Source organism: Athene cunicularia (genome assembly GCF_003259725.1).
Source record: "Athene cunicularia isolate RWA chromosome 1 unlocalized genomic scaffold, athCun1 chr1_part1, whole genome shotgun sequence".
Taxonomy (NCBI): Eukaryota; Metazoa; Chordata; class Aves; order Strigiformes; family Strigidae; genus Athene; species Athene cunicularia.
This window is the reverse complement of record NW_020799091.1, coordinates 24434990-24461409: the sequence shown is the minus strand read 5'-3', so window position 1 is coordinate 24461409 and position 26420 is coordinate 24434990. Positions and strand designations below refer to the sequence as shown.

The window sequence follows — 26420 nt, the reverse complement described above, 5'->3', positions numbered from 1 at the left end:
GTGGTGGAAGATCACTGTGGTGGGGGATTTGGGGCAGAGACATGAGTGGAAGGGGGAGAGAGGAGCCAGAGCTGTGAAGGACCGTGGCTCTGCATGGGTCTTAGCACCACACAGCCTCCAGCTGTGGACTGTGATGGGTGCTGTGTGATGTTCACATCTTCCCCATTGGGGTGTCCTGTGGGGTATGGCACTGGGCACAAACAATAGGTAGGGTGCACTGAAGAATGGGCCATGAAAAGGCTACAAAGTCCTAACTAGCCCTTGGTGGGGACAAGGCTCCTGATCTGTGCCTTATAAACTCGATTTGTTTTAGTCAGGAGAAAGCTGCTGATGTCAGGTCTGACCTGGTTTGCCAGTGTTTCTTCCAAGTACTTCTGCAATTCTACTCATGCGATACTTGCAGAATTCTCTCCCTAATTTGCTCTAATGCACAGGCTGCTCCCCCTCTATGTAAGTGCCTCCTGAAAATTTATGAGCTGTTCACTGTCAACGGTACATCGTTTGGTTCCTCAAGAATACGCAGTGCTCAGTAGGGAATAGGGTGAGGGAATTTGCTGTGTGAAAAATAATTTGTAGGTACAGTAGGAACAACATACAGAAAAATACAACAATAATATCCTTAAAATAGGCTGGTGATGGTCCTAAAGAACATCATTTTTCAAGAACATTTTGGCTTTAAAGCATTTTTGAGGCTTAAATTTTGTCAGCATATTTTCAATATGAAATATAAGGAAACATTTTTTAGAAAAGTAATAATAATTATTATTACTTATATAATATTTATGGTTTTTTAAAAGATTCTTACTGCTAAACAGAAATGAGCTAATATCCAGCTTGTTTTCTATTATAACTAAAATCTACTGAAAACTGAGTTTTATTCAGGCACTCTCGAACTGAACTTGTTTGAAGCACTGTAATTAGAGATTAATTTTCAAATAACAGCATTCCAGTCAGTATTTTTTCATGGGTTTTGATTTGAGGAAGGGGTCTCTTGTTTCTGTTTTCAGTGGGGTAACTTACATATTTTGAAGTAAAAGTACTGTATGTTTTGTGTGTTTGCACACATGTTCCACAGGCTGAAAAAGCTGACCTGTAGCTATAGTAAAATATATATAGGTGTTAGTAAGTATAAGTTTATGTATATACTACGTAAAGTTAATACAAACCAAGTTACTGCTTAGTGGGATCAATCACTATATCTCTTTTCAGACCTTTGTGGAGTATGAATGCTGTACACCTTCTGCTCATCCTAATTTGATGTTAATTTTTTTTTTTTTTTTTTTTACAGAGATCCAGTAGGAGGCACTGGGTTTTATTTTAATGCGCACTGTGTGCTGTGTAAAGTATCAGGAGCTCTGGATTTGTAAAATATGCTATTCCAACCTCTTTCTAACACAATGTTTTGTGTTATCTGGGTATTTTGTGTCACCAGACAAGAGGAAAGCTCTCATGCTGCCCCTCATCTGGACCACAGCTGCACCTGCCCCTCCTGTTTCTACAGTTCCTGCCTTGTTTCCCACCCCTCCATAGCTATATGCTGCTTGCCTCTCCAAGAATTCCTACCACAATATCTTGCTACTAACTTCAGTATATTTAAAAATGTTTTCTTCAAACTGCTCTGAGACACTCGTTTTGCAAATCTTCTCAATAACAGATCATTGGCTGTTTCAGCCTGAGCTGGGTTTTTCTTCTCTCCCCTTAGATCCGTGCTCCTCTACACCCATTGAATACACAGATTCTCTCCACCTAATATCTGTTTCATCTACCATTTCTTGTACTGACTATTGGAGTAAAATCTTTGCTCTTGTAACAAAATAAACAGGCAATACCGATATCTGAAATTAGTTATATTCATTTAAGCAAAGTAATATTTTAACAAAAGTGACACAGAAGTGCATTCTACATATTTGGGTTATTCAGGGATGTCTGCACAGAAACTGATCCTTTATGTGAGTGTCTTCAAGATGTAAATGAGATTCTTCAGCAATAGAGAAGGTTTAAAAAAATCACTGCCATTTCCAAATTAGGTTGAAATCTCTGTTAGCTGAATGAGTTTTAATTGCATTGAGAACAAACCTTGGCAATACACAAAATAAAATCAAAGCTACTACTGAGGAAGTAATATCAAATCTTATCTACTGTTTATCTGGTAAAAGTAGAATGTCAACTGCTTCTCAATGGTGAGGAGAAAAGATAAATGATAAATCTTCCATATCCTCATAGCACAGAGATTTCATAATAGACATTTCTAATGACTATTCAAGAAGCTTTTTAATTATGAAATACTATGCATGCTTCTGAATAGCCAGGGAACTGTACAAAAATGTAATTGGCAGCAAAAGAGCGCAAATAAATCATTCACAGACAGAAAGAAAATTCAATATTAGTAAGTTATGTAATAGGAACAAAATATGTATAACAAAACCAGAACACATTTTAGTCTCTCAAAAATATAATTTATAGTGAATGCATTTTACTCAACGCTGTAATTTGTAATTTAATATGTGCATAAGCCATAATGAAAATATCATCATAATTAACTTTGAATTACACAATCTTGCATCTTTTGTTTCAAAACTAAAGAATGCTTATTATAAAAGCTCTGCTTCACTGTTTCACAGTGGTGTTCACTGCCTTGATTTAACATGCTTGACTTACTGACTGAATCTGTTCTATTTCTGGCTCTCAGGACCGCTCTAAGTCTGTGGGGACTGAGAGGCTGAGTAGGACTACAGATGCACATCTGTGGAACATTTTATGCGTGGGTTTTTTTTTCCTGGTAAACTGGGAGATTATGATTGATGAGCCCTGCATTAGGGTAATGTTATCAGGGACACTTTCTGCCTCTGTCCTTTGTGCCATTGCCGAGGTCAGACCATAATCATGTTAGCATTGAACATAGTGCTTTATTAATGTTTCATGAGTAACTCCGTAGTAATCAGTCTAGCTTTGTATGGGTAAATAAAACTGCTACAACAATCCCTGATGTATACACAGAATGCTTTAGAAGCTACTGTAATAAGTCTTAAAAGTAACTTGACTGAATATTTTTTCTGATCTTTAAGGTAACTCTAATTTTCATAAGTTTAAAGGAATCTCTTCTGATGACAAACCATTTTTATTTCCATTCCTGTGTTTAGCTGAAGTGTAAACCAGCAGAACAGGCAGCCAAAACAACACTAAAACCCTGCCTGCCATTTATTAATTTGCACAGAATTTTAGTAAAGTTTGTTAATCAATTGGTTAAATTACGCTGGTTTGTGTCACTGTGCCTCTGTGACGTTTTCTAGGCTGTACTCTACTTGCTTTGGTAAGTCTCAGGATGAAATGCTGAAAGTCTTGCTGCTATTTAAAGAAAATGCTCACATTCATATATGTGCAAGTAGGCTGTATATAAGGATTTTTATTTACTCCCACATTAAATTACACACTATATATGCCTGCAGTAAGCAAAAAATACGTATGAACAGTACAAAATATTGTCAGCTAGGGAAAAAAAAAGATCCCACTGTATGTTACACAGTATCACATAGGATCCTTTCCACTGAAATGGGATGGCTGCTGCTGATTTCATTAGACAAGGGATCAAGACAACATTTACTTGAAATATTCCTCAATTTTCTGTGGCTTTCCTGCAGTTGTGTTCTCTACTCGCTTTGCTAAATTGCTGTAGAAGTTCCAGGCTTGCACAAGCTTTCTGTGTTTTACACGTCAGCACCACACCCAGGCTGTTTTTTTTCTCAAGATAGATTCTTGTGTAACAGCCAAAGCTTGGCCTGGGGATGACCTAACTGAATAATACATCTGCTGGCCAGTTCAAAACATGGAATCAGACATGAGGTAGGGAATGTCAAACTTTCCAATCCTTTAATATCTGTTCCTTACTTTGGACAGTCTAGTTCTAGTGACCAAAACAAGAGAGTATTGGCAGTTTGCTGTATGTGTTCATAAAACCCTATGTGAGGAAGTTTTTCTGAAAAATTTTTACACTTTGAAAATGTAATTCCATTACTTCTTGCTACACATACTATCTGCATTTTTGTGAAAGAGATTATCCTTCTTTAGCTACTTGCTAATTTATTCTAAGCTTTATAAAAAACTATGCATATATGATGCTCTTTAAACATCCTAAAGTTAATAATTTTGTTTCTGTCTTCTGAACTCCATCCAAATGTGAATATTTTTTCTGTCTTTTAGTCTCCCAGAAGTGAATTCAGTATTCCAGGTGCAGTCTCAAAAGGACTATACACAGATACAACTGTTTACATCCTCTGTGATGCAATGATTCTCCATAGATGGCATCAAAATACACTTGTTTCTGGTGAATATAGAATTACAGAGTTTTATCTAATCTAATTGCTGCTCATTGTCACCCTTCCCTTGCTACTGGTCTATTTTTGGTGCTATTTTTGTTTCCAGACTTCTGCTTCCTATTGAATATCTTTAATTCTTTCCTCCCAAGGTGATTTTCAGTGTTTTTTCTGCATCTAATTCAAATAAATCTATACTTATTTCTTCTGGTTTCTATGCAATTCCCAACTTTATTATAATTTGTGAACTTCATCAGACTGTTCACTAGAAGATAGCATGTATCAGTGTAGAACTGAATTTTAGCTATTGATCATGCCCTTGCTAAAAGTAGATGCTGGAATGAATAAAGGCCATGCATAAACTGCCTCCAGGCAAAACTGTATAATAACAGCATGATGCTCACATCTGTGGGGACAGGGGTGGAAGATAGTATAGGAAGGGTATGATACATAAGTGAGATGATTTCTGATTTTAGAAATCTGAGAAGTACTCCATTAGTTGAACCATGTGATTCTAATACTACTTGAACCTTAACATCAGTTTGTCTGTCTACTGGCAGTCTGAGCATACTTACACATGTATGAAATCAGTCATTAGTGCTGTTACAGCTTAATATTTAAAAGGTATTTCCAGCTTGTAACTATTGGTCTTTCTTGACGTCCTGAAGAGGCATAAATGCTACACTCTAAATTCATGCAAGCAGCTGTTTTCTTCAACAGTACAAAAGTTTTCTGTAGAGAGCTTCTATGCTATTTTCTAAAAAGCAGAAATTGCATGAGAGAAATCAAATAAACTAAACCTAAAGCTTTTCTTCAAGTGATCTCTTATCACGTAGTGTCTTTTATCCTGCTATTAATCATTCCATCTTCGTGGAAAGGAAAGATGGAGAAAACACAATTTAGGATACAAGAAGGAATATTCATTATAAAATTTCCCGAAGGGAGTTATTAATATGCATCTCTCATTATATTCCCCAATAGGTGGCAGCTTGTTTATCCTTTTTCACTAAGGTATCACACTTCTGTTCTTACAGATGTCAACTTTAGTGTGCTTACTCCTGCACCCAGTTTGGGTTTAGCCACAACAACCGCAGTCCAAAAAAAGGGCTCTGTGCAGTGACATGGGCACTCTGGAGTAGCTCTGATTGTGCATCCCACACTTCAGAACGCTTATGGAGCTTTGAGGCCACCTCCTTCTTTGCTAGTAAAATTGTACTTGAATTTATTGCCACCGGCTGTGACAGTTACTTGGTTTTAGAACGTTATAATGTATGCAGCTATAAGAGAAATCAGCCAACAAAAAGAAGGAAAATGTTGTTCAGCTTCTCCCTGCCAACAAAGGACCACTCCTTGGAACACTTTTCTCATGCTTTGTTGTAGTTTATTTTGTATGTCTCAAGTGACAAGGTTGCCATTACTTCCTTAGGAGACTGCTGTGCATATGTCAAGCCATTTACTCTTCTAAATGAAGGACACTTCTCAAACATATACATCTAGGGATAGGTTTGTTTCTATAATATTCTTCTATTCTTCAAACTTCATATGGCTATTTTTTTTATCAACTCCTGAAGAACAATAGACAGTTCTTGAAATTAAATTGCTAAATTGATTAGAAGAAAAGCAACACTGCTAGACTTATAATCCTACAACAAAAGCACTTTCTTCTGCAACTGTACGGATATACATGGCTTACTGAAAGTATAGTCCTGACTCTATAAGCAAGACAAGAAATATGCATTTTAAGAAAGATCCATTTTCAGGACAATACCATAAATTGAACTACTGCTGTCCAAACCATCAGAATATACCTTGTTTTTCCTAAAAATTACTAGAAGCATTAAGTATGTATTAATGTTATCATTAATAAAATTATTATCTATCAAATTAAAGGAAAAATATACAACATAGATAAATGGGTTTTCATGCTTAAATTCTGCAGATATCAGAGTAGTTCTTTTGCAAAATTTCTTGCATTTGTTGGCTTATGTTCATATTTCTACACTTCCAGTTCATCCCTGATGAATAGGAAGTGCATAGCTTCAGTCGAGTAAGAAATATATCTTGCAAGATACCAGCATTTAAAATAGCCTTTTATTTTTTTATGTAGAAGGTGGTGAGGAGGATCAGACTTAAATTTTCCAGGCTACCCTGTACTGTCCAGCTCATGCCCATCTGATGCTTTCTCATGAGAGAGTAAGTAACTGAATTTAATTTTCCATTATTTGGGCACATGGAAGGAAAATTCATTGTAAAATAAAGGGTTCTGTCAAGCAAGACAATGAAAATTGTCTTTCATTTTTTATATTGTTTCTGTAAATCCAGTTGCAAGGAGATGAAAACGAGCAATAGGTTAGCTTGTTAAAACACAGAACTTCTTACTTAGGCTGAACTAAAGTGCAGCTTACCATCCTGTTGATACGGACGAAGTCTTCAGGCTTCTTGGCCCATGGCGGGAGATCAACATCATTCACAACAACTTCATCTTCCCTGATTCCTAGATTATAGCCATTACTGTTGACAAACATCTCTGGTAGGTAGTAAAACTCTGGAATTAACTCCTAGCAAGGAGAAAACACACAATGAGATTTTACATTTATATAGAGATTCTAAATGGTTCTGCCAGAATCAGGCTCTGTTGTAGTACACATTAAAGCATTTCTGGTTTTGTTTATGCTTCTGTGCACTTGTTTAAGAAATTTTATAGTATGTTTTCTTGTACTTATGGTCAAACATATTTTTCATATTGAAATATTCAGTCTTTGTTTTTCCCGTATCTTGTTTTATGAATAGGATAACTTTGGACAGCAGTGCATATCAATAAAGGAGTCCTCTTCAGAATAAGCGGTACAAGAATTGTATGCTAAGCCTTCAATACTATAAATATGTTGGATTTTGTAATCATTATTTAACTAAACTATTTAAAAGGGAGAAAATAGTTGCTGATATAGTACTGTATTGATTTTAATTTTTCTTTATTCTTTAATTGCATAAGAAATTGTCAATTAAAGAAATCCAGGGTGAATGAATCTTTCTATTGTAAGAAAAATTAAAAAATACATGGATATAGAAATGTCAGTACAACAAATGTCCTTAAAACAGAAATACATGATATTTAAACTGTGAAAGATCAGTAACTGAGTAGCAAAGACCATCTGCAGTGTATTAATACATTATAGATAAGTTAAGGTGTGAAGTTTTTCCCAATTTCCAGGATAGCTAAATAGAAAGGCATTTTGACATAATAAATATTGCCATTTGTTGTTTATTATTTTAGCAGTAAGTATTGAACTGCAATAACAAAAAAGCTTTAAAGCCCACTCTCTCTTTTCTAATATCCAGTTATGGGTTGAATTCACAAAATTACATTGCTAAAAGCATTATGGCATTCAGTTGTGTAACATGATCAAAACTGATGACACAGCACCTGAAACTTGAGTCTCTTTGTGGTCTTTTCAAAGGCTGCAGACGTGAGAAGCGTAAAAAAAACATCACTGCAGACACAAACTTATCTAATTAAATCTGATCTGCAACTCCATAGAGAGTAGAGCAGTTAAAGCATAGATGGTCCTTTCAAATGTATTAATTTAAATTTTAAAAACCCCAAGAATATTTATGTTACAATTTAAAATATTTTTTCAGAGAGGCAATTTACTTGCTTCTTTATATCATTTTTAACATACTATAAACAGTCTGAATTCAGATTAGACTAAAATGCAATGCCTATTAATATCTGACCAGTGCAAAACACTAACCAAGTGAGACATGCCTGAGCTTGAATAGCTCATTATGAAATGAGCTGTAATTTAAAAAATATATATATACTGCATGCAGTAAATAATAAAATAGTTGCTAGAGCAAAGTCAAACTAAAAGCAATCCTGCATATCCTGTAAGGTTAAAAGAAAAAAACATTTTACTGACAGTACTAAATTTGATCATATACCTCTGATTTACTCTGAGTATTTCTAACTGTCAGGTTCCCAAGGTGTTCTCTAATGAAGCCCTAAGAAGACTGACTGATCCTCGCAGTTGGAGAAAACTAGACACTAATCTTTCTAGAGCTCAACAAGCTACTACTAACTTGGAACTAAAAACTGGCCGAAACCCAACATGTGCTACCATACAAATCACTGAAAAACTAAAACCATTGCCTTAAAGAAAAGTCATAAGCACCTCAGAATGATAAAATATTATTGTCGAAATTCAATTGTCAATATTCAAATGAAACAGAACTTATTAAAGAAGTAAGCAAAGTTTATCTCTATTTTGCATAAAAGCCTCGAAACACACCCCACTGCTTTTAATTATCACCATTTTTTAAGAAACATGGTGGTGTACTAACCTGCAATGTCAAATTGTAAACAAGTTTTTGATCCCATCGAAGATACGTTAACTCTTAAATTTCCTTTTTCAGTTTTAAGTGACCTAGGATCCAATTGTGAACTTTCACATCTAACGTATCTGAAAGATTTGTGATACCTAGAGACACATGTAATGTTAACAGAATTCTACTAACATTCTGACTTCGGGGGTATCTTGAAACAAAGGGATTTAAGTCATTAAATATTTTTAATGGTATTTCCATTTAGTAATTTTATCTTTGTTGCTATTTGCTTTCAGTGTAATTTAATGTTCCCTTGTCTGGTATAACAGAAAACATAAATAGAAAGCATGCGATTAACTTTCTTCATAAGATTTATTGTGTTGTATATGTTTAGTTTGACCTGTCTTATTCCTGTGCTCTGGAAACTAACCACTGCCAGACTTCTAAATCCTCTTCAAATAACACTCTCTCTAGAACCTTAATCATTTCAGTTACACTTCTGGTATTCTTTTTTTTTTTTCTGAAGTAATGAAACTAAACACAGTATTTCAAAAAAATTTAATAAATCCACTGTGTTATAGTCTCAAAATTATCTTCAATGTTATTTTTTAGTGCAGCCTACAATATTGTTTGGTTTTTTGAGTACTATTTAGCATGAATTGAACCTTTCCTTGAGATATAAACAATGTTGTGTGTGATCTTTTCCGGATACTGATGTATTTCCCATACTTTGCATTAAGCATTCAGTTTTCTTTGGTAGCTTTTGATATTTCTCTTGTAATTTTGCTATCTCCACTATTAATTAGACTAAGAAACTGCTCAGATAAATCTATCCCCTTCTTATTTCTAGAGAATGAATGAAAATATACTAAAACATAGATCCATTATGAAAACTTGTGGCACACTGTAAGTTTGAACCCGCTAACATTTCGAAAGATCTTCAAAATGTGTAGCTACTTAGAAGCATGGAAAACAGTTAATCTAGAGAAGTGTGATAGAAAAGTGGTTTTTTATGTGTTCACTGTTTATTCCATTGTTAAAAATATAAAGCTGTCTCTTCTACCTCATGCCAATGGCAGGTGCTGGGTGAGGATAGAAAGGTGAATACTCCGTTCCCCAGGGCCCCTAAGTGTGCTTCACTAGGAGAAGTACAGCTGGGAGAAGCAGAGAGAGAAGGGACTAACAAGGACAGAACCTGGGAGGTTGCTGGGAAAAGCAAGTTGCAGACAGGAGTGAACCTCAGCAGAGACAGCAAGATGACAACTGGGGCCCAGTGGAAATTGCTTTAACAAGAAACCACTGAAATCTGCAAGAATGAACACAAGAATGAAGGAAAGGATAACACTAGCAAGGGCTAGAGTTATTTTCAAAACCTATTTACATTTTTCTCAGACAGAGTTTGGGTTTTCTTTGTTTCATAAGTGGGCTTGTACCAGTTTGCATTCTAATAAAGATTATAGCTAGAGAAAGACAGCTCTCTTGGTGCTTTTACTGTTAAGGACAAGGAACAGATACCTGTTTCCAGGGTCATTTTTGGAGAGATGACCTTGCCCATTCCTCCACTCCAGAAGAGGTTCAGCTATATCATCTTTCCTGGCAGATATTGGTCTACCCTGTTCCCCCAGAATGTTGAGTGACAGCAACTCCACAATCCTTCCATCAACTGACTTGAGTATTCTTCATCAGAGGAAGTTTTACCTAATGCTTGGCCTGAATTTTTCTTTACACAATCTAAGTCCATTTTCCCTTGTCCTAGCTATCAATCCATCCCAGATACAGAGAACAAATTACTGTTTTCTCTTTGCATAATTTATTATGTTTGGAAAGCATTATCCTACCAGCTTTACAGCTCCTAAAAATCTGAATGAAGGACAATGATTTTGCCTTCCATATTGTTATATTGTTTGAGTATTAGTTACAGATACATAAAATATTATTTTAACCTCGCCAAATTAGCTAGTAGAATTATTCCTAAGAAGTGCATAACAATTTACTCCTATATATACTTTGGCCTTACTATATTTTGTCACATGTTCATCACACAGAAGCCAAAATAAATGTTTTTATCCATCTCTGTGGTCTTTAGATCAGAGATTAAGATTGCATGCTTTTCTGACAGGATCTGCTATTTCTCATTCATTTTTATGCACAGTGTAATTTGCCATGCAACATAGCTTCTTGCAAATCACCAGCTTCATACTTTAGAAGGGTCATTGTTAAATTCCCCTGGAAGACAGGAACAAGGAGACTCAGAAATTAGCAGGGGGAAAATGTATCTCAGGGATGGTATTTACACCAGGAGATGGGACACAGAGGACCTTCTGTCTCCCAATCTGCTTTCCACTTAACAGACAGAAGAGCTGATAAGCGGATCCTTAAAACTCCTACTGCAATTTCAGTGTCACTAGTGGTAAAAGGTCAATGCAAATCCAGGCCTATGCAAAGGAATGCTTGTTTGAAGCTACCATGATTTTGAGAAGTTTATGTTTCAAGCTAAAAATGTTCATGAAAGACAAATCTCAAAAATATTTTCTTCCTACACTAGAAACATTGAGTCAGCCAGTGTAAAGCAAGACATGAAGGAAAACATCAAAAATAAGAACATAAAAAAGCTGCCCCAGAAGTTGCATCAGCTTGCAGGCATAAAATGAGGGAGTGCAAAGAGAAAAGACACATAAGATCAATATTTTTAAAAATCCTGGTATTTTTAAAATATTCACAGACCAATTAAGCATTTTAGATGCATATTGTTATTGTATGTCATTCAGCTGATATATAACTTTTCATTAATTGATACAATTCAGTAAATTTTATTGGTTTCTTTGCTCTTGCCAAAACATATCAAAGGTTCTAAATAAATCTTTCTGACTACATAACCTGTCATGGGTAATTTCTTACCACAATAAATATCTAGAGTTCAAAGAGTTAATAAAAATAGGGATTCTAGTGATCTAAACCTATTTGCAGTAATTTCTGTCTAGTTGTCCCTGACATTTCACAAGCTGGTAACCTCCTCTGCTCCCCTTTCATTCACACTTCTAATAAGATAGGTTAGCTTTCTATCATTTAATAGTCAGCTACCTTTCAAACTGCCCGAGAAGCTTGGCTCTTCTCAGACAAAGAACGATGCAGTAAAGCTACTGAGGGGTGTAAAAAAAAGTAAAATGAGTATTATAACAGACATTTCTTGTCTGTAAATGTGATCTCTAGTTTATTTTAATAGCTATACTAAAACCCCAAGGTATAGTTAACGGTATTATATGCCTTGTGTCTTTATATAAGAAAACATCCCCAAATGCATTTTCTAATTTACAAGCCTGTGACAAATCCAAGCTGCTGAGAAATTAAACTTTAAAAATATGTCTTGGGGTGATAGAGGACCACTATTAACACTATCATAATTGTACACCACTTGCATCAAATCTGACGTTTCTATTTAATATGTTTTGCTAAGGGTATACCATTTTATGGCCTCCCAATGAAATCAAATCCAACCCAGACGTTTTCACTTTTCTAATATATTTCACTTCAAGGTTTTAAAGCTGCCATTTCTTTTTCTTTCTTTCTTTTCCTCCCAAAAGGTTGATCCCCTGGCATCCATTAATTCCACAAGAGCCTAGTACTGGGTCAATGAGTCAGTCATGAGTACCTCCATTAACTGCGTTAATTCACACTAAGGCACCTTAATGACATTTTGTCAGAGCTACCTTTCTAACTTCTAAACACGCTATTCAAAAAGTAATATAACAAGTTTGAGAGGCATTAGAAAAGATTAGTGCCTGAACAGGAGGTTCTGGGGAAATCACTGTACCAAAAACTGGAGCAGGGGGGAAGGCGAAAAGGAAAAAATGTGAAAGCTGACTGGCCAAGTTACGGTCATTTCTGGGTGACTTGCTTCCTCAAAGGTCACTCTGCGAATGTTCATTCTTCCTCCAGCTTGTACTGATTATCTCAGTAGAAGGGCAATGTTGATAAAGGGAGACACAATAAAATAAACTCTGTTATGCAGATTCTCCCTTGTGTGTTACCACCCTAACATAGCACATACCATATTAATTCTGCTTCATCAACTCTAGGTGAACAGGTTTCTTCGAAAATGTACCAAACCAGCTCCAACAAAAGGAACAAAATTGTCTATGTAGATAATCATATATTAAGCAATAATCTATCATACACTACATTTTTCAAAGGTAATGTACCTTTTTCCACAATTCAAGATGTAGTATTTATAGCTTGTTTTTCAGACTGATCAAACTACTGCCACAGCCCTATCTTCATTCACTCAGTGTGAAACAATTAAGTTCCAGAGGAGACTACACATACACAAAGGGAGAGAGGGAAAGAAGAAGGAAGGAAGGAGATGAAAGGGAGAAAGGGGGAACGGAGAGAGAGAATGCCAGAGAGGACACATGCATGTGAAAAAAGGAGACTGACCCACAGAACTGCAGCTTCCTAAAGCGATATCAGTTCTTTTGCAAATATCAGGTGTTTTTTAAATTTTAACACAGAATTTCTTAAAAGTGGTTTGGATGTTTCTTTTAAAACTATGTTGAGACTGCAAAAGAACACTATTGTGGGAAGTGTCTGCATTGCTTAAAAATCTGAATTTACTAGTTAAAATTGACCTACTTCAGAAGTGACTTAAGCACTTAAGAATAAAGCACCTCATAGTCTTCTTTTTTAAACAATAACTGATGAAAGAAATCATAATACAGATTTTACTTTCCTAAAAAAAATTCATTTTGAAAGTATTTTTTTAATTAGACCTTGCTGATAAAGAATTTAGGCAATTCATATGATTATTTAATACAGTACTTGAAAGCAAAAATACACAGCATTGAAGAATGTCAGATTAATTCATTATACACGCTGTTTTTAAATTATTTCATAACCTGTGCCACAGTAATGAATGAGATTAGTGAGATCAGAGATTAAATGAATTTAAAGCAGCTCAGATGAATTTCAACTATATGATAAGGAATACATGAATAATGAACACTTGCTATTCCTAACAGTTTTCAAAGTTCCCTACTTTGATGGATAGTCCATATTCCACGCACCTAATATTTACTATAAAGACTCAGAAATCTTTAGACTGGGAAAACAATTCACAGCATGTACATTGTGTGGGAATCCACACTGCCAAAGACCCCCATTTATATCTGTGTGTGCAGCCGGAAGAAGCTACACAAATACGCAGAACACTTCGGCAATGAACATGCTTTAAGATTTTGTACTCACACAAGCTCTATACGTCTTCTCCTTTGCACATTATCTACTTTCTCGCAGGACTGCTAGATAAATACTACAAGATGCCAGACAGCTGAACATAGATTTTTGGATGTTTCACACTCTGAGGTGAAGGTCTTTTGTTGTGCAAGACAGTGGTTGCACTTCTTGGGACAGTAGGCAAAATGAGTAGAGATTTTAAGGGAGGTTCTTGGTGATTCCCCAAACCTCACTGCTTTTACAGTCCCTGAAAACTTGATTAAAATGCTTAAAAAGCCTGTGAAGCATTCCAAGCAGTAGCACAACTGATCTGAAAAAACGAGGTATTTGTAGTATTAATAGTTCAGTTTCTCATCCTTTTGCAGAATGAACTCCAAGGCCTCAGGGAAAAGTTGGGCCTGTTGTCATGACATTGAGAAATGCAGTTCATTAAGATCTTAAGCAACAAACAACAGCAACAATTAGCTGCTATACTCATTCTTGATTTATCGCTAAGAAACACAGACTTTACAAATGGAAAGGGCCTAAAGGGTCAGCTAGCACATCCTCTTGCCAATTCATGATTGTCCCTGATGCTTTTTCAGTGCTTTGCCAGTCTATGTTTCTAAGAAGCTTCAGAATTATGGGGTTTAGTACTTCCCTTGTGAGGATATTCAAATTCAGAATACTCAATTTCATTTTAACTTTTCATACTCTGTTGGCTAAGTAAGTGTATTTCAACTCTGATCCCTTTCCTCTGAGGTCTACCTCTTCATTCCCTGAGAAACAGTTCTTCTCCCTTTCATATGTTTGCATATTTCATAGCATTTATGTTACCATGTCTTCACAGTTAGACATTAATTACCCCCCACACACATAATTTTTCTTCCTGTATCTAACTCCTTAAACACATTTGCTGCTCTTCTTATGGCTCCCTCCACTTTGGGTATATACTTCCACTAGCTAGTTCCCAGCAAAGAACGCACTAAGAATTTGTTTTATCCAGCATGAATACATAATAAAATCAGAACAATGAAAAAAAAAAAAAAAGAACTTGTGCTCTCCAAGAACATAAGAGCTCTGAAACGAATGACTAATCGGACTGTTTGAGGTGGAATTTAGATGCCATGAGATACTCTAGTTGTTATAATGCTAAGGATATAGCTTCAGTCTCACTACTCACTTGAAGATCCTGCTGATCTTCAAGTTTCCCTGTTCAACTGAACATAAAACAGCAATGAATTGACATATATTGCTTAGACTACTGAAGTGTACTTCAGTAGACGTATTTCAGTAGTGGTTTTGCATTAATATATAATAATTTAATTTGATGATGCAATACATTGAATGCTGGTATTAAATACATTAAAAAATCTCCTCTCATTTCTATCTTTTTTAAACTTTTTTCTTTAGATAGCTTATGAACTTTTTCTATTTGCTTTAGCATCCCTAAAGACTCATCTTTGAATCTGCTTTTGTTTATCTATTTTTATCTTAAGCTGAATCAACTCATAATAAATCAATTCAAGGTTAATTTCTAAACCCACCTTCCCTGTATCTTCATTAATTAACAAAACTGTATTTTAAACAGCATCTTTAATCCCTAAAGTATCCCTGAACAGACAGGTCAGGGATTATCTGGAGAAAACATTTATTGGCTAACATACCTCATCTGTGCCTCCCATATTAGATTTTCTGTAATGACTTAGCTCCAAGTAGTATTTCTCTTTCTAATGGCATAACAGAAATATATATATATATATATATAAATCTGAGTCTGGGTCTCTACAGCAGACTCTCAAATGTATTCTAGAATACATTATTTTACAATCTTTCCCCCAGTGCAACTCTAACCCTTAATTGTTACTATTTTATCCAAGTTATCCTCAACTCCCTTTTATACTTCCAGTGACATTAAAGTACATAGCTAACCCACATTTTCACTTTTTACCTTCCTTTTTTGAAAGTATCTAGTTCTGAACATCTTTTTAATACTTATTTTATTTTAATAACTTGACTTTTTAAAATACAAATACATTTTGTAATATAACTCATCCCTCCATAATTCCCACATCCTTGCAATAGCTGGGAGCAGCAGTTTAAATTACCCCACTTGGTTCACAAGACTCCTGGTATTTTCACACAAATATTTCAGCTCATTTTTTACTGAATGCATTTGGTTGCTAGTTTAGGAACAATCCTTTCAGTAATTATATACCCTATTTGAATACCACCCCTCTGTCTGTCCACAGATATTCCTTTATCTTTTGCAATGCCTTCATGTATTTAACGGCCCTCCTCCTGTGTACTAAAGCCAGATGAGAAGATTACAGTCACTTCCAACTGTCTTCCCCTATTCCTCAGTTTAAGGCTCTTATCTCTTGTTTCAGCCCCACTCTTAGGAAGCCATTTTCCCAGATATTTTGGTGGAATTCCAGGAAAACCAGATTTCATTGAAAGGGAAAAATCAAAATGTCAGCACTCTGAATTTGAATAAATGGCTGCTTTTCATATATAGTAGATATTAATTCAAATTCCTTCCATGTTCTGAAATTTCCTTTGTTTTTCTTACAAAGGTAACAGTGATAGTACTTAAAATACTACTGATTTCCAGAGGAGCACAAATAAACATAAAATGCATTTTAAGAGCTTTAGGTTAATTTATTTTCTTTAAAAAGCATTTTCTCCCATATGTTAAGATGGCTATACAATTTAAAATTTGTTATTCTGATTAGTAACTGAATAACAACATAGTTTGTCCATTGTCCTCAGAAGTACACTTCTGAGACTGCTGGAATATTTATGCAAACAGAAGCCCTGGAATAAAAACAAAACAACAAATATACATCTTTTGTCAAGTGAAAAATATAATGGTAATGTGACCTTGACTTTTGCATTTCCTAGTATGAGTGGCAGTATCAAAACAGAAGAAAGACATATTTACTTTAAAATTAAGTTAAAAAAAAGAATAATTAATGATATACTGCAACCTTTGCCTACTTCATTACTAGAAAATGAGAATCATGAAAGGACCATATTATTCAAAATATTATTAGATTTTGGTTTCTTTCTGATAAGGTCCTATGTATATGAACAATAACCCTTTGTATTTAACAATAGGTAAGGAATAACAACAGTAAAATCACCCTGCTCTCCGGCTGTTTCTGTATATCGTGTAGAAGTTGTTTTAATCTAATGCGTATTGTTGCATAATATCCCCAGGCACATTCAAGTAAAAGCTAAAGCTGTACAGAAAAGCCAACATTTTTAATGGGTCTTGTCATTAATGCTTTATTAATTGCCCCAGGCAATGCAAACCCAGAGCTAGGCAAGCTATAACAATATGACACTTTAAGGTCAAATCCAATTCCTGCTGTGTTTTATGGAGTGGGCCAAATATTGAGTTAACAGCAGGAAAGAACAATTTATTGGGCTTTTCTCCATCTCCTGATTATCTGATCTAAATTAGATCAGTTAGGGTTTTTTTCTCTAAAAACAAAACACCTTTTGTCCACTCAACTTCAAAGAATCTTTGATGGTTTCTGTTAGAACAATAATCTTTAGTAACATCTACCTTTTATTTAAACTATATCTAGAGTACTAAATATAAAGATATGAAATATAAGCTTCTCTTTGTCCCTACATAAAACAAAATACCATAAATGAAGATGCACATTTATTGATTTCTTTAATGTATATATTACCTTCACATCTGAAGTATCTCTTTGGCTGTTCCTCCAAGACCTGGCTACTGAAGAGAAGGTTCGATCTGGGTGGTCAAACTTGCCATCATTTGCATTTAGAAAGAATGTTGTGAAGGGCTCCTGTAGTCAGTGAAATGAAGACAGATTAAGAAAACAGCAAAAGGAATCATACAACAGGTTTCTAAAAAAACCTAATTTACTGTTGCAGACCAAGATGCTTCATAAAGGCAGAATTAAAGAAAAATATGCTACCTCATAGTTGTACCTATGCATAGGTATTTGTACTGAATATCTTGGTACATTTATTGGCAATAACACATTTTACACACAGAGAGATCTCGAATTCTGGCAGGAAAGGTTATTTCATATATTCAGTCTTCCATAAGACTAACTGTTCATCAGTGGCAGATCTATGTAGCTTAATTCTGGTTCACAATGGCTGCCTACTTCACTGCAACCATCATAAAAATCCCCTGTGTTATTTATATTACCATGCTTTGCCTACCTCTTGTAAGATGGCATGCCAAAATAAAATCTTAAAAAAATCCCCTGACTGGATTTTCCTTTTGTTTTCATTTAACTTAAAAGAGCTCAGTAGGTTCCACTTTGCCTCACGGTGGGCAGAATGGCTCTGTGGTCATTGTGAGGTAGGCTATGGTTACAGAATATCTAGCTTTATCACTATTTTGGGGCAGAGATACAGAGCTGAAATATTTAGCGTTTTTACTTTTGTTAATTCTATCTGAAACTGCACTCCTAATACTTATTAAATGGACATAGCTGTTAATTTTGTGTAGGAAGAGCTCAAGCCTTAGACAGTCTGGAGAACCCATTTTTATGTCACAGTACTTCACTGCAAGGAAGGGATTGACTGGGGACAAAATCCTTAATTTGACAGCAAAACCTGAATACTGACATCACTGCCAACTCCCTGGTTTTCCAGCACCTCTCCATTAGATCTCTGATTCAACTAATATTTGACAATATGCCTACATGGATGGAAGCTATGTCTTCCTCTTTGCCAAAGTCTGATGGTAAATGGTCGAAAAAGCGTCCCTTCCATTAAATACACATATAAATTTATTTCCTTGCATGTCCTGATCATTTGGAAATTTTGTTAACCAAAGCAATTCATAATCATCAGATCATAATTCTTATTACAGTATTACCCATCTACTTTTTGCATTTTATTCTATATATCTTCTATCTCCTTTTCTGAAACTTTTGAACAAAGCAGGGAACTCCTCTATTAATAGGAATTATGTCACACTATACACATTGTGTTTAAATTACCCAAGATTAAAGAAGATTCAAGCAATTCATTTTCTGTAGCATTTAAAAGCAATTAAAATATACATAAGGAAAACATGGATGCAAAGGTAGTGAAAGAATCCTAAAAGGAAAATAACAGAGGGAATTCAGACTTGCAGAGTCCATTCTTTCTCTAATCTTTACTCTGCATGTCTTCCCAATTAATTATTTCTATTATACACAACAGTCAACATAGGCTACTTTTTTTCAAAGACAAGAAAAACTCTGAATTTCTCTCTCTAAATGAGAAGGAATGGAATTTCTCTCTTATTGTCATCATAGTATGCCAGTACCTTTGAAGTAGCTTAAGGGAATTGTTTGTGTCTGAATATTTTTTTTTTTTTTTTTTTTTTTTTTAGCCAGGGACAGTATTTTAACTTTCAGTGTCTGTCAGTGCAAATATGGAATAGCTTTCATTATAATAATGCAAAACATTCTACTGCTAACAGAATGGTGGGAGGGGGGTGTCCGTATTTTTTTTTTTTCTCTTAATACATTGGGGATTTATTTTAAAAAGATACATTCAAAATAATAGGTAACAATTTAAGACATATACTTTCATCAGTGCATTTATTTCCATCAAATAATCTTAATATGTGTTAAATAATTAATTTTAAAAACCTAAATGAAATACAAAATCATCACAATATCATTTCATATTGGAAGACCCTAAACCCCATTGTACAATGACTATATTTGCACTTGTGACTATTGAAAGAGTGCGTGGCAAGTGAGGAAGAGGTTTATAATTTGAACAGAATACTAACATTTAACAGGAGCTGAACTTGATGAGCAGCATAAAAGTATCACAATGAATTGAAATACTGAAAGAAAAGAAATTAAGTTTTTATGTGTCTAGATTTTACAGTGATCCATATAGTGAACTTCATGTAAAATATAAATGAAAAAATGTATGATTTGGACCCAGAGCTAGCAAATGGAAAATAAAATACACAGGAATTGGATTATAATAATTGATCTTCAAATCCTATTAATATTATCATTTTAATATTGAATTTACACAAATTCTTTTAATATTAGAATTATTTTGGGTTTGACTGAATTCTTTCCCCCAGATCCCTGTATATATTTGCAATAGCAATCTTTGCAAATTATGCTACTTTTCTAGCTTCCCATACTGAAAAACTTTATATGTTGTTGATCTGAGCACAAATAAATCTGTCTTCTACCAACCCCTATCTATCACTTTTTTCTTTGTAAGATATGTGTAATTTGTTGTATCATTGTGAAGCAGACTGTGGGTCACTGCTGAGGTTCTGAAATCAGAAGCAGCTGAGGGATTTAAAGAAAAAAAGCAGAAACCAGAAAAATGATGTAATTACAATAAATTATGTTAAAATATTAATCCAAAATTCTATGACAACATTATTTTATAAGCATCTGAGACAAATATACAAAAGCAAAAAAATTCATAATCAAGGATTAAACTTTTAATAGCTGAGCACTACAGGGTGCCCTATTATGCTATCCTGCTACGACCTGTTGTGCCTATCTTCGATTTTTAATCCTTAGAAGAAATTCAGAGCTTTCACTTTCTTTATCTCAGACCTCTCACATAATTTTAAGGTAATTTTTATTCTCTGGAAAGTCAAGTGCTTATGCTATATAAATACAATTCATATCTGTATTCAATATACTCATTTAAATACTGTTACTCTATGATACCGATTACTGTCATTTCATGTAAAGGTTTTGTTGCTGTGAAAGCTATAAAGCTGCACAATGTTTTCATTATAACCCCATCTCGCTCATTCCTAATATTCTGAATAAAATTTACGCCTTGTTCACTGCCAACAAGAAGATAAATTTGTGGGGTACTTGATTACGATGAATACAAGCTTGAGCTGTGGGAACAAGGAATTTTTCCATTCAACAGCACTTCTCTCCCTCCACCTCCTTTTAACAGTGCCTACTACCATTTAAAACATTTATGGTGGAAGTAGGGGATGGAGAAGGAAGGGATGTGTCATTCTAAGACATCTTATGTCAAACAAAAGTGTCTTTTCAGTCATTTGTAAGAGGTCAAAAAGAGAGTATTTGGGGTTTCAAGTCCTCCCCACTTTTGCATCTCACTAAAAACTTGTTTCAGCTCAAAACAGACCTGACTCATAATAAATCCAGAATTTCTTCTACCTTGTACAAGTACTTAGTCATTGTAACATTAACTGGAAACCAATTCTCTACAACTTCTTAACTACCACCTTAGATAATCATGCTTTCTAATACTGGTCTCTCTTTCAGTGAAGATGTAACTGACTCACAGAAACACAACCTCTTCAACACAACTACTGAGAGCATCCAATTGCACCATAACTCCAGTCTATTTCACCCCAAAATCTGAAAAAAATGCTGATATTCGCATTCTACATTATACAAGCCAGAATTCATACAACTGTCTATTTTTGTTGTTGTTTTGTTTGTTTCTTCTGTCTACTTTTCAAGTTGATATTCAAGTCACTGGAGTATGTGGCATTCTGATGTAGCATTCTGCAATTTATATACTCAGTGGTCCAGATGGAAAGCATCTGAAAACAATGACTCTTGAACCAAGTGGTAAGGTCACCTAGCCATAAACTATGAATATTTCATTTCATTTATACAAAAATGGAACTATGTCAACAGAACAGTGCATCCCTTCCCAGAGCATTTTTTATTCTGTTTGCTGAAGCAAACTTGTGGGTGATGTTGGCTCCTAGGAAATAAGCAGAATTTCTTGGGTTTATATCTAAAGATGTGTGATGTGCAAAAGTGTTTAACCATGGTTTGGTGTCTGTAACACCTCAAAGGAGTGGGAGGCAATATTATATAAATCACAGTGTTCTCTGATTGCTTTTAGCATCATTGTTAATCTGAATAATTGTTAACTGAACAATACAGTAGACTTTGACATTCATTAGCTTCCTCTGTAAAGTAGCGATCTAATATTTAATCTACCCCTCAATTTAGGAAGAAAGCTGATCACTTTCAAGAAACTGTTGATTTTGGATATAAACCCAACATTTCTGGAGATCATGTGGGATTCATTTGTAATTATAGCATTAAATATTTCTAGGCTGTGGCTCGGTTCTTTTCTTATGTAGCTAAATAAAGGATTATCTCTTGACCTTTCAGAATTCTAGCATGATGTAGTCATCTGAAATGTACAACTGATTAGTTTAAATAAACATGTATAGGTAAATTAATACATGTACAGGTAAATATAATTTCAATTCACATAGGAGTGTGTGCACGCACACATATATTTGTGTTTGTGTAGAGGGGTTGTACAGAAGGAGGGTGCACTCATTATCTTGCTTTGGGAAAGTTTCAGGGTCAGCTATATAACCCTCAAAATGACCATAACCAAACTGATATATGGCCTGGTGAAGCTGTACCATTGCTTATCCTGAAACTGCCTTCATTTTTCTCCGAGCATTCTTACAGAAGAAAATGAAGCACATATATACTTGTACAATCAGCTCACAGAAAATACAAACAGAAGCTTTGTATATGCAGTAGTATCTCACAGCTTCAGTTAAGGATTACACCCTATTCTATTAAGTATAATGAAAGGCACAAGAACAAAAATTAATAATAAAATTATTATCTTTGCTGCAATTATCAGTAGCGTCAGGATATATGCTAAACCACTGTCGTATGTTTGAAAACATAATTGAACGGGTCACTTTTGAAGATGGATTTTTACTGGACACTCAGAATACAAAAGAACTCAAAACCCTACTACCACTGAAAAATTTATTAATGACAAAATGAAGGCAGAGATTGATGATATCAAATTTGATTAAACAGGACAGAAGTGAGGCTAAGGCATAAAGTGCCTTTTATAAAAGTAGCCTGATACATCAGATAAAGGAAAGCAACAGAGGGAAATATAAAGCAGTAGGAAGCAGATTATCAGAGAATTGACTCAGATATATGATATTACAAGCAATGTTTTGAAGAGAACTGACAGGAACCAGATTGCATCTGTCAAAGCCAAAAACCAAGATTCAAAAAAAATTTTAAGGTTTTATGGCAATTACACAACTCTATACATATATACTTCAGAGTGACTGAAAGGTCCTCTCCTACTGAAACTACTGTTTTCTCCAATCCAAATGCCTAGGCACATAGTTTCTCCCCCTGGATTCCCATTACACTATACTGGTTGGTTCTGTCTAGACTCTCTCATTCCCAGTATACTTTTTCTCTTTCTCTCTTTTTTTTTTCCTTTCCTCTTTTCTTTTATTCTTTGGTCTATGAAGTCTTATCCCATGATTTTACTTTCCACTCCTCTCTTTCACTCTCAGTTTGCTGTCACCTTCTACCAAAAGCTCTGCTGTTACACTCCCCTTCCCATGAATATTCTTCAACCCCTTAAAACACTGAAAGCATTTTTCTGTCTGAATCTCTGCATCTCTTATCGTAAATTTCGTGAACTAGGCTGTAATTTACCTTTTATAAAATATTTTTACATAGTCTTCTTCACAAACTCATACTGAAACACTAGTTCAGAAAGTTCACGAGCATGAAATCCTACTTTAACTTCCAGAAATCTGATTTAGCCTTATCTATCAACTTCATTGGCATAATCTTCTCCCTTAGGATTTTTCATCCTTTATTTTGTAGCCAAAAATATATTTCTAAGGATCACTATGTCTTTATAATCCCCATAGCTATAATCTTTTCCTGTCTCTATACACACTTATTTACAAATCTTTATTTTGGGTTTCCATATGCAGCCTTATCCGATTTCATCATGCTATTTCCTTTTTCTGAGCTTTAAACTTTCTCTAATTCTGTCTCCTTCTCACTTCTGTTGTCTCCTCCCACTAGTGACTGCTTTTCTTTGATGGTCAGTCCTATTTAAATAACCTTTAGAATACCTATCTAGGTGTGCCCTGTATTTAAATTGTCCCTTTGCTGTTTTCACCTTCTTGCCATCAGCAATCTCTTCCCTAGAAAGCACTGCCTTTCCTTTTCTTTTCTGCTTTTCATTCTCGCATATATTGTTTGCTCTAACAAAAATAATTTGTCAGGTCTATATTGCAAGGCCATCAAGGCAGAGGCCTTTTTCTCTCACTCTTTAGGTCAGAAGAGAGAGAGCAAGAACACTTACAGTATTACATAAACAACAGTAGTAAAAATGACACAGCATTAGCCTAATACAGGAAATGAATACTCCTTGGTGTGTTGTACATTCAGCCTGTAAGCAGACTTTTAGACCTAAGAAATTGCCAAACAGCAAGAGGGGATCTTTTGTTGAATAGCAGCCAAAATTAATACATAAACATGCAAATAAAACCACTGTTTTTAATATACTTTAAGGCAACAAAGAAGCACATGTGAACCATAAAATGTATTCACAGTACATGAATAATTTAGCAACATTTAAAAGGAGTACAGTGATCACCCCATATAGGAGTGTAATCAACGTTTAGTTTCCCATGGGTTAAGAAGTATATCCTGAACTCATAGACACATGAATTCTTCCCTTCTGAGCAGAAAAGCAGGACATGTCTAAAGGAATCTGAGATGAGTGAAAAATCAGATGTCAAGCTTTGTGCAGCTCTGCTTTGCTTGGTTGTGTGCAAAACATGCTTCGAATACACCTTATGCAGCCAATTTTTATTGGTGGGCTATAGTTTCAGTTCAGTAATTACACAGTGACTCAATTTCTCATTAACTCGGGTTTCTCTGTTAAACTTTCAGTCTCTCATCAACACTCATTTTTCTGTAATTCAGTGTGTTAACATGTAAACTGAATTTTGATCATTCTGTCTTTGAAGTTTGGCGACTTTCCCTAGATCTGATTGTGAAGATTGGGTTTAAGTATGAGGTTTCCAGAACTGAAACAGCAGCTTGAAGTTAGAATCTACAATTTTACATTTCTGAAAACTGTTAAGTTATTAATCCATTGAGAAACATTGTTCATTTGCATAAAGTATTACTCCATACTGCTTTAATATAAAACTGGTTCTGTAATTCCCCTCTCAGTTTGACACAGTTTAATGTTTTTTACAAAAGGTTTTTTAATGTTGCATATATCTGTCCCAAGCTAAAACTGAGTGAATATATGAATAGTATCATTTTCTCTATTATGTAGAGAAATTATTTTTTTTAAGATGGATTTAGTTTTTATGTATTTTCTTCATCATATGTGTCCTTACACCACAGTTTTGTGTCTAAAGAACTTTCAGATTGTTTGGGTAGGAGGGACCGCCTGATAACTACAAATGCGTATACGCGATATATCTAGAGAACTCAATGTAGTTAAAATCTAGAGATTTTAACGCAGGCAAGAACAATAAGATTTTGATAGAAAAGTACTTTCATTTAAAAAATTGAAATAGTGACAAGTGACAGAAGAGATGCTGTAGAAAAAGATATTAGTAAAAACCAGGATAGATAAATACTCACAATACGAACAAGCCAAGCCAATGTAGATGTTGATGTAGAGTAGTGGGTGTTGTAATGATAAGGTGGAGTCTGATCATCTTCCCATGTCTCATACCGTTCTGCATAGAAGACTGCTCTCTTTGGGTTCAAAGCACCAATAGGCTGCAAAGGGGGAAGAGGTCAAATGTATTATCAGCTGAAGGGCAGCATGTCTGATATGTCATAGGTTAATTCTGCATTAAGATTCACTACACAGGAGAGACTGCAACCAAACTCATCCCATGGTGTAGTAATTCCTTCAGATTGCTGTAATCTTAGATTTCCTTTTGAAGGGCTTTGTGTACTAAAAGTCTTATGACTCTCCTTATTTTAAATGACAAATATAAGTGATCCACATGTGCAGACTTTCAAGACCTTCTTGAAGTATGAGTTGTTTCCCAATTAATTCAGTTAACATTGTTCTGGAAATAGACTTCTAAAAATGCATTTAAAATGCATCGAGGCCAAACTAATATTTCTGTTGCTGTCATTCACCATAATCACACAGCTAATGAAAACTGACTTTTGCTCACACAGGATACTTTGTAATGCACAGTTCATGATGAAAAGATTTCACGCAGGACTGCTGATGGTGTCTGGTGATCCTAAGCAGAAATACTTAAAAACCATGCATAGTCTTGCAGGACTGGATGTATTTTCCGACTGAAGAAAGCCACATTTTACTGAGCAAAAAAAACAAGCTTTGTACTTAAAAACAATAGCTTTCGGAAATTATTCACGAATTCAAAGTCTATTCTGAGCATATGTAACAGACAATCTATAAAAATTAGGTAAAACCCAAAAGAAATGTAAGATAGTAGTAGGGACTCTTGCTTTTGGTGTGTCTACTTAGGGGATACATGCTTTTCTATGATTTTTTTAACCTACTTTAGCTCAGAAATTTTTCAAAATGTATGGTCATTGTGTGTCCAGAAGTCCCTGAGACAAAGAAAATACAACAGAAAGCAACTAAAATTTTGAAATAAATATATAAGTGATCTTAAATCTGCTTTTCCAGATGAGCCAGAATCTTCAGATTTTAGCTTTTGTAGTAAAATTGACCAGTTTAATACTTAGAGAGCACACTTCCACATATAATAATTGTATAACCTTAATATAATTTTAA

The 26420-nt window shown here is 34.8% G+C and overlaps 1 protein-coding gene across 1 annotated transcript in view; it reads right to left on the bottom strand.

Annotated features, from left to right (window-relative positions):
* Positions 1–26420, bottom strand: part of NBEA (neurobeachin) — a 414406-nt gene that overhangs the window by 53725 nt on the left and 334261 nt on the right. Inside the window, exons 47-49 of the mRNA XM_026862195.1 lie at positions 25277–25417; positions 17546–17665; positions 6716–6868 (exon numbers count right to left, since the gene is read on the bottom strand). Coding sequence (XP_026717996.1) covers positions 6716–6868; positions 17546–17665; positions 25277–25417 — 414 coding nt within the window. The remainder of the gene's footprint in view (positions 1–6715; positions 6869–17545; positions 17666–25276; positions 25418–26420) is intronic.